Below are 9,716 nucleotides of genomic sequence, written 5' to 3'. Positions count from 1 at the left end.
ACAAGGCAGGGAGTAACTTACTTTGCAGTAAACTCAGTGCTTAAAATAGAATTTTAAACTTGGTTAATAAGACCTGATATAAAACAAATACAGTGGAATCCTGATTAATGTAAACGTTGCTGTTCAAATATCGAAGAGGTAATGTGGTAGTGGCCGCCACCACCACATTGTCTCATTCGTCTGTGGTGTTTCATTCATCCTGTTTTGTTGATAAAGGGGAAACCCGAAACGTCCATTTTATTTGATTTCGTACATTAAATTGAAGCCTACATTCAATTCACATTGTTATTTATTAGTGGGATCCTGATAAAGCCAAAACCGCCCAAACAGAAAAATTGGTTGACTTTATCCATTATCAATGGAACACACTTCGATAAACGACAGAGCAACAATATGTGATGATTTTAAGCAGAATTTGACACTTAGATAAAAAGACAGAGCAACAATATGTGATGATTTTAAGCAGAATTTGACACTTAGATAAAAAGACAGAGCAACAAAATGTGATGATTTTAAGCAGAATTTGACACTTAGTTCACTTAGATAAAAAGACAGAGCAACAATATGTGATGATTTTAAGCAGAATTTGACACTTAGATAAAAAGACAGAGCAACAATATGTGATGATTTTAAGCAGAATTTGACACTTAGATAAAAAGACAGAGCAACAATATGTGATGATTTTAAGCAGAATTTGACTCTATGTGGATTCCGCTGTACCTTAAATTAGGTTGAAATATTTTTTTTTTAGATTTAAAAAAAAAACAAAAAAACAACAAACAAAAAAATACATTTAATTTCCTAAATCTGATCACATTAACTTGTAACTCATTTTTCCATATCTAATTCCTTCTAACAGATTGACGCTATGGATCATTATATATATATATATATATATATTATATATATATATATATATATATATATTATATATATATATATATATATATATATAACATGTAGGACAGGACATGACGCCTGTTAGGCGATATTACATTTTTTTTTCAGACGGAGACAACGCTGTTAACAGCCAGGTACTCATTTTACACCTGAGTACAGACAGAGAATGTGAGTAGAGAGCCTTTTCCAAGGACTCAACTATGCGCCCAGCGAGGCTCGAACCCAGAACCTTCTGATCCGAAAGAGTGTGTTATACCACTAGACCACATAGCCGCACTTTTAATTAGCCTGTCCTGATTGCTGTGACGCAAATCTTTTGCAAAGCTAATCTTTGCCTGATCGAGATGGAATTGAGCTATCAAGTCGGTGCTGGGTGGATGCGTAGACAAGCAAGAACGAGAGAGAAACCTGATTTGATCTGTTAAACCAACGGAGGATGTCGAGATGTGTGAGATTGAGATTCTGTGCAAATTTTGATCGTGGTAATTAAAAAAAAAAAAAAGAACTTTTCTCTTGTCATTTCAACGATGATTTTTACCATACATAATAAAAGATGGCACACGTGTCAAAATCACAGCAAGTACTTCCCACAGTCTATTACAAAAACCCGGCTACCAATTGAATGTTTGATAGACAGTGGGGCCCAAGTAAAATATTGAATTCATGTTGCCTGAAAACAAATTTGAGTCATTAACTTACATATTATTTGAAACAGTTGCACTCATCCTTGTCCGATCTTTTAAGGTCTATTTTATGTAAGAGTGGAAGAGAGTATCCCTGTTGCTGATCTCTCGTTGAAATGACATAATTATCAAGGTGTAAAAAAGATAGATGAAAATAAAACATTGCTGAAAAAGGGTAGACTCTGACGATATATGAATCGGAGGTTAACTGTTAATATCACATTCATTTAATTACAAATTCATTTAAGTAATTAAAGAGATGACGAAAAAGGCACAGGAGGAAAGGCAAAGATGCAATTCAATATGATACATTAGTAAGCTGGCGATTCGTTACGTACTTTTACAGCAGACATTCAAAACATTCTATATCTTATTCGAAGATACACAATACGCAGGCACACACGCATGCATGCAGACGCACACATACACACTGTTGAAGCATACTGGGGATGAAATGCAATTTTTTTTACAATTAATCCATTCAGATCAAATTGACAAACACATCTACATTCTTCAGACTGCCATTTCCCTTCCCAATATGACCAAATTTCTCTCTCTCTCTCTCTCTCTCTCTCTCTCTCTTCTCTCTCTTTAAATATATATAATATATTATAATATATATAATATATATATTTATTAGAATATATATATATATATTGAATTATGAAAACAAAACCATGAAATAATAGTGCTCAAACTGTTTATAAAAGGAGCTATTTATAAAATATTTCAAGTATAATTATGATCAACTTCTACAATATTGTTTAGAGCATTCGCTCTCATCAAGAAGTGATGAGAGCGATTGCTCGAAACAATATTGTAGAAGTTGATCATAAATATTTTATATATATATGAAAATCAGCACCAGATTTGTTTAGAATATGATGTTTGTTTTTTAAATGACATTCATATTTACATGTATGATACCATAATATTTTCCCTCATGTTCCCGGTTAAAAAAAAACAACATTAATAACAACGATAATTAAGGAATCAAAAAAAAAAAAAAATAAATTAACATATTCTTATCTTCATGTGTAAAAATTGGTAAAAATATTTTGGCAAGACTCAGTAGCAAAGCAAAATATAATTGTTGAATGTAGGATTGGTGTGTTTCGCAACAGCCATAATGATGAGGCCATAAGTATATAACTTAAGTAGTAGGATATTTTATGACTAAGATAAAAAAAAATCATATTATGTGGTCTGCAAAGCGTTTAGATAACGCGTGTTCATTAAAGCAATTCATATAAATATGACATGAATATGTAAAAAGGGACACCTTCCCAAAAAAAACAAAAAAAAAAACAATACAAAACAAAAAACAAACAAACCCAATAGTTTAACTTTGGGCATGGAAACTATAACTGAGTCATTGAAACCAGGGAGAGACTATAAACAAGCTGTTATGTAATTTTCTTTTCGTAAATAAGGCACAGCTATTTTTTGCTCCCGTCTCACATTTTGTTTGTAAAACAACTGCTACATTCAAAACAAAATCAGATAAGCAAACTTTTACTAGGGGTGTCGCTTTTTGGGATAATCAAATATTTTTGGAAAAGAGTGTTTTACAACTTTACTTCCTTTCAATTTCAATTAACTTGAACAACTTGTTTACCCTATACTGATCAAGACAGTTTAGAGCATCTCAAATCGGAATACACAGAGAGTATAAAAACGCAATAAGAATGAATAGTTTGTGAGCTTTGCTTGCTGTTTCTACAAAGCTGTAATAAAAAGCTGAATGTGATATTAAAAAATAACAAAAAGAAAATTCTTTTCATAATTTCCCTAAAGAAATTAAGATATCCGTATAAATCAACAAACTGTAAAATATGTAAATTAAAAAAAAAAAGCTCCAATTAGGTCAACCTTTGTCCATTTCAAAAATTGACAAAGTGAGATTATGGACAAATACTAAATCGATTGTTTCCCCTTTATATTGATTGTCTTTTCATGATTGGAATAATATACAAAACAATAATGTTAAGAATACAACAAGTATAGGGGCAGATACTGGATAGATTAACTATATTCCGAATAAAGCAAAAATATACCCTTACTTAATTTCAAATTTTTCAACAACTTTGTAAAAGGTACTAAATAAGAATGATGGCAAACAAAATTTCCTTCGTCTAAAATTACGCTCAATAATTTTCATTAACTTTAAATGCAAAATGTCCATCCCACTTGAATATAAAAAACAAATGACTAAACCACCCCGTCCCTACCCCAATATATCTTATTACTAAAGAAAGAAATGTCATGCAGTTTTATTTTAAAGCAATCCAAGAGTAAAACAATAATATAATATCATTCAAAGTTTTTGCGCCAAAGTTCTGCAGATCGGGTAACAAATTTGAAATAACCTCCCCCACCCCTTTTCAAAAAAAATAAAATAAAAAAGAGGTGTGAAAAAGGTGTTAATTCCCAATCTTTTAATTTAATCAAGTCTTACTAAACTGTCTCATCGTCCAGTCTCCCCATACACTTGGTATTGTATCGAGGCCTTCTGATGTGACGGTAGATGGTCAAAACAATCTTAAAAGCCAGCAGGGCCGATGCACACGATATGAGAACAGCTGAGAAGATGGAGTTGGTCTTTTCAGAGTCCCAATTTTTGGAAATGCTGCCAGCCAGGGCTACGACAACCACGATGTACGGGGTTATGAGGTAACGGGTATATCGATCCAATAACACCATATCAATGATAGGCAGAACCGCTAGGTGGACAGCCAAAATGGCCAAGGCTAGGGTGCCTGCGTCATCTATGTTGAGAACTTTGTCTCCGCTGTAAATCAAGACCATCTGAAGATTGAGAAGTGTAGCAATGTTCACCCATGCCATTTGCATTCCAACACCGTTCTGTATGAGACCTCGGTGCAACCAAATGTCTGTTGTACGTTGCTGCTCCACCAGCTTATGGGAGGCCCGATCCAAAGCGCAGACTGAGATGCCCAATAACAAGTACTGAAGTAAGGTGTAGGCAATGAGGACTGCGGCAGCCAGTTCAATTTCTTGTCTGTCAAATGAGATTAGCCATGCGACATTCAGACCCGAGATGAAAAGCTGGACGATGAACACTGTATTTGGGATGTATGGTGGGTTTTTGTAAGCAGCCTCGCCCTTTGACCCCTTGCGGCATATGTTTACCAGTGTAAAGATTACCCATGCAGCTTGCCAGGTGTAAATAAACCCCCAGATGCTGAATGTCCAACCAGCTGGTGTGATGGAAGTCGCATATTTGTCAGAGAGATCTCCTGTTTTGTTCAGGAATACCGCTGTTGATGCAGGATAAAGAAAGTTGTCAGACAAAATTGATACATAAGATAATATTAAATAAATTACTTGAATCGATATTGAATGCTAGTCTTGTCTCTATCTTAGAGAGACTGAAAGGTTCAATGGTTAAAGGATTGCAATGGGACATAAAATATGTGCACTTATTAGAAGGTCTGATAACCAAACCGAATTATGGGTTTGCTTTAACATTGTTGAAATGGACAACATTTCAGGTTGGTTTGAGAGTGTATTTCCATTAAATCAATGAGCCCATAACAATTTGGGTTACCAGAACTGCAAATAAGTATGCGTCTAACATAAATGAAACCATTTCATTTCCATGTCATGTCTGCTGTGACTTTTCAAAGACCCTGTCCATAAAACTGGAAAATTTGAGTGGACCTATTTCAAATCTGGTGGGGATGCTTTATTCTAAGATAATCTGATGTCCTATTGAAAAAGTAGCAAGAAAAAGGTGAGTCAATATCATATTACTATTATCCAGTTTTTTTTCAAATATTCCATTTCATTATTTGGGAGTTCACATTCTTCAAAGAATTCTTTTTTCAGTTATTTATTTTTGATCATAATAATCCACATCCATTTTTCAATGTGGACCTTAGATAAGACATCATTCTCATACACAGCATTATTATTAATGTTTAATTTCACAATAGTTATATATTAAAAAAGGATTTATATTATCCTCGTTCAATCATTTGCCATTGTCGTGTACTAGCTACACAATGTGGCCTTGGAATAAGTCACCCTGTCATGGGTCAAAGAAAAGTTAGCTTACACTGACCTGAGTGGTACATAGCACTGGGAGTAAAAAAATTTTCTTTGCAAGTTGAAAAAGATTATACGGTTGGCTTTTCCATTTCATGAAATAATGTAAATGACATTGACATGTCACACTCTGTGACTAAAGTATTTAAGTTCTTCTTTCTATATAACAGTTACTATTTCACTTTTATACAATTGAATACACTATTTAATATGAAAAACTTATCAATGAAATAATTATCTTTTAAAAAAGCAATTGATAGCAAATGGAAGAATGAGAGAAACCGGGAAAATGACAATTGAGAAGGAGAGACGCAAAACGGTGTGTGCATCATGGAGAAGCTATTATTGATGCAATCTTCAGGACAGCCTGGAGTAGAAATGTTCCAATCCTTTTTTCAACAAAGAGATATGGAAATATGCAAGTTTGTCAAGTAAAGGAGCAATTAAGGAACTGAACATCACTCGTGTTTGAAATGAAGCTAGTTGGTTTGGAATTCAATGGTGTTATCACCTATTGTAATTAGATATGCATCACAAATCAAATTAATAACAATAAGATTAAATAGTGAGAAAAAGACCAACTTACTTCCATCAGGACCAGAGCCAGACAGAGCATTGATCACATACTGTACGATAATGACTAAAAAGTTGGCGATGGCAAAGGCTGGGTAAAATTTCACTTTATTTAGGAAGAATTTGGGCTCTGAGTCACAACAAGACTTTTCCATTTTTAATCTGAAAAAAAAAAGCGATCAAAATAAGTCATATATGGGGAAAGGGAGGTAAATAAATTAAAAAGCAGGCCATGAAGTCAAATCTATCATTCCTCAAGACCGTTGAGCTATGAGGAAGGGTAAAAAAAAGACAAATAATCTGTCCTTCCTATTCCATGAGAGGTGTCATGAAACTCTATGCATAGGACCTTGGATCAAAAATCACTACGTTCAATTTTCTTTTTTTTTTTAACTGTGTTTTTCTTTTTTAAAGGAAACTCAGTATTATTCCTTAAAGGGACTGTTTTGATTTTTCCCTCATTTTGGTTTGATTTTGAACTGAATGCCATTTCCATTTGCAGAAACAGATACATTGAAGATTTGAAGAGTGATTGGCACCAGTTTCCAGCACAATTCCTATGGATTTACATCAAAAGAAAAGATAGAAAAACAGTTATACCGTTAAATGCTTGTTAGCGTAATGTTGTGTTAAAAATGAACATCTTTAATTAAACGCAATGGCTATTTGTACAATCCCGTTAAGATGGTTCTTGGGGCTATTTTTACAGTCATTATCTCGTCCAACCTTTGTGTTTAGGTAACCAAGCATTATAGGTACATCGTGCTTTGGAGTCTCTTGTACTGTTTGATTTAGCTTATCATGAAAGCTTTATTTCTGGTCCTCACTCTTGTCCTCTTGTGGGCCATAACAAACAGTTACTGTCAATTTTACATATTTTGAGTTGAATGTTGCCTTGAGGAATCATCTCCCTTTGGCGTCCATTCTAGTAGAGTCTTTCTTGCTTTAAAAAAAAATAATAGACGAGCGAATCCGTTAAAATGTAAAAATAGGCCCGAGAACCATCTTTACAGGTATGTAAAAATAATAGTGGGGTTTCATACAAAGCAAGATATGAGTTTGACATGGACAGCAGTGAATCTTTTAATTTTTTAAAACTGAGCACTAAGTGAAGTTTTTATGTATAAATGTGCTTCTGTTGGTTTCTCATGTCAGTAATTTATAATAAAAACCATTTCTGATCTTTCAGTTCACAAGAATAAGAATGAAGATTCAAATATTTCGATATCAAGTAGCTGATAGTCAGCTGTTAGTGTTAGTCCATCTTTATCAAATGGTTGCGGCTATTCGCCTCAAGTCTGAATCATCTCCTGTGGCTATTCGAACTCAAACTCCAATGTGCATGTGCAAGTAAAAAGTTATTCAGACTTAAGTCTGAACATCCTAGTCTTTCCTAGCAAAGGAAAACCTTTTCAAACAATTTCACATGATGTCCAAATAAAATCAGGAATTAGAGACAACAATCCTTCTAAAGTCCAAAGTAGTTATCAGCTAAGTCAGTTTGATGAGGGCAAAACAGAATTTTCTCTGAACTCTTCTTCTGCATCCATCAGTCACACCCTTTGCCCACATCCTGTAGTGTGTCCCACTGTGCTTGCGCACGCCCACTGGAGTTGAGCGAGTCCGAATAGCCATGGGGGACTATTCGGACTCCGAGTCAGAATTGCCACTTCGTTGTCAAATTATGTGAGGTGAGCAGCAATAAAATGATCATACAAATAAATACGATATTAAAAAAACAAAACAAAACAAAATTATGACTAGGGCAGCGACACTAAACTTATTTAACAAATATAAAGTGGTAATAAGTGGTACAGCCGCCACAAAAATGAGCAAATAGATATAATATAACGAAGTGCTTGGTAAAATAAACTTGATCTCTATTTCTCCGAACGTTTTCCGTTCTCAAGATTTTTTGCTATTTGCGAGAGTGTTTGTGTGAATGGTGAATTTGTATATGTACTTTTTGGGCGCTCTGCCTTTTATTCCCAACTTTCTGTTAGACTTCTATCTTGAATTTGTGCTATCTTCTCTTTCAACCTCTGCTCCCGTCATGAGACTTTGGTTTTGTTATTTAGGTTTACTTCTGTTCTCTCTTTGATAGTGCAGCGCGAAGTGCAAAAGTGAACGCGTCATCATGGACGGAGTATTCCCGGTAGCACAACTTTTTGATAAAATCCGTCTTTGTCAACAATATGCCTAAAAAACGCTAGCTTGATGATTCGTGAGAATTCCGTCCACTCTGTTTGAGCATTTACTTTTGCATCGATCTCGCGTCCGTAACCCTTCAGGTACTGGAGGCTAGCCGACCATTCGGAGAAATAGAGTTCAAGTTAATTTTCCTGAGCGTTCGGAGAAATAAAATAGAGCAGGCCAAAGCAAATTATAATTCATAATCAAATAACAACACAACCACAACAACTAACAACATGTCAAGAAAGACACTTACCGTCAATTTAAAACTTCTGAACGTCAGATAGAATACTATGTTATGTTCAATAGGCTGATACTAATAATGTTTCCACTACACCACAAACGCCGTTATCTTAACTGGAGTTATGTAAAAGGGCCTGTTACATGCGCCTCATAAATCGTCGATCTATCACTGGTGAATATGTCAACAAACGGGGTCAACCAAGAAGAAGGTGCTGTGCGGTGCGAATTTCCAAAGATCGAACACAAGAAATAATAAGACTTTGCGAACAGTTTTCAAGAGCTTTGTTAAATAAGCTTCAAATAAATACGTATTACGTAGGTAAGGAAATGATGTTCAAAATCTGTTTCTCAGTACATACATGGCATTTATCTGCTCTAGTCAACTTAAAACTGTTGACTGTTGATTATTTACATGGTTCAGAGTTCAGAGGTCAAATAGATTTTACCTTACATAATTTGTTTTTCTCAAAGTATGGTGCTTGTTTTATACATAATTTACATTAACATCAGTTGAAAGAAAATTACCCCCCCCCCCTTATATTATATTTTGTTATTTGCATTTCCTCTCTTTTTGCCAGTCCTCTCTTTACCTTTTGTTTCGGGAAAGGCATTAAACATTTATTGCTCCAAAAACTAATAACATTATTCTATTATGCTGAAAGGGAAATTTAAAAAACAAATATAGCAAGATTATCAGACAAAATATAACGAATAACACACACACACATACACACACACGTACACATACACACATACATACGGACACATAATTTTATTTAGCTACCATTTTCCACTTTCATTCAGCAACAGTCAAATGATAAAAATTGAAAAAACGTGACTCCATAGAAAATATGACAACAATCTTGACATGTGAGAGAGACACGTGAATCACAGAAGAGAATTCTATTTTTATCGGGCTTCAAAGCACGTCTTTTTGATTAGATAATCCATTCATATGTTTATTTTGTCAGTTTTTTACTTACTCATGACGACGTCATAGACTTCTCTTGTCCGCGGATGCGAGAATTTGTTTGTTTACATGATTGATTAATA

The 9,716-nt window shown here is 34.3% G+C and overlaps 1 protein-coding gene across 1 annotated transcript; it reads right to left on the bottom strand.

Annotated features, from left to right (window-relative positions):
- Nucleotides 1-2,997: 2,997 nt before the first annotated feature.
- Nucleotides 2,998-9,089, bottom strand: LOC144957785 (uncharacterized). Its single transcript, XM_078889203.1, has 3 exons — nt 8,677-9,089; nt 6,241-6,389; nt 2,998-4,864 (listed from the first exon to the last, which is right to left on the bottom strand). Exons 2-3 carry the CDS (start codon nt 6,380-6,382, stop codon nt 4,041-4,043), a joined length of 966 nt encoding a protein of 321 aa, XP_078745329.1. The 5' UTR covers nt 6,383-6,389; nt 8,677-9,089; the 3' UTR covers nt 2,998-4,040.
- Between the last annotated feature and the right edge of the window lie 627 nt (nt 9,090-9,716).

Source organism: Berghia stephanieae, chromosome 12, assembly GCF_034508935.2.
Source record: "Berghia stephanieae isolate SIO BIC M18660-M18661 chromosome 12, UCSD_Bste_1.3, whole genome shotgun sequence".
NCBI lineage: Eukaryota > Metazoa > Mollusca > Gastropoda > Nudibranchia > Aeolidiidae > Berghia > Berghia stephanieae.
This window is presented reverse-complemented; position numbering and strand designations above follow the sequence as displayed.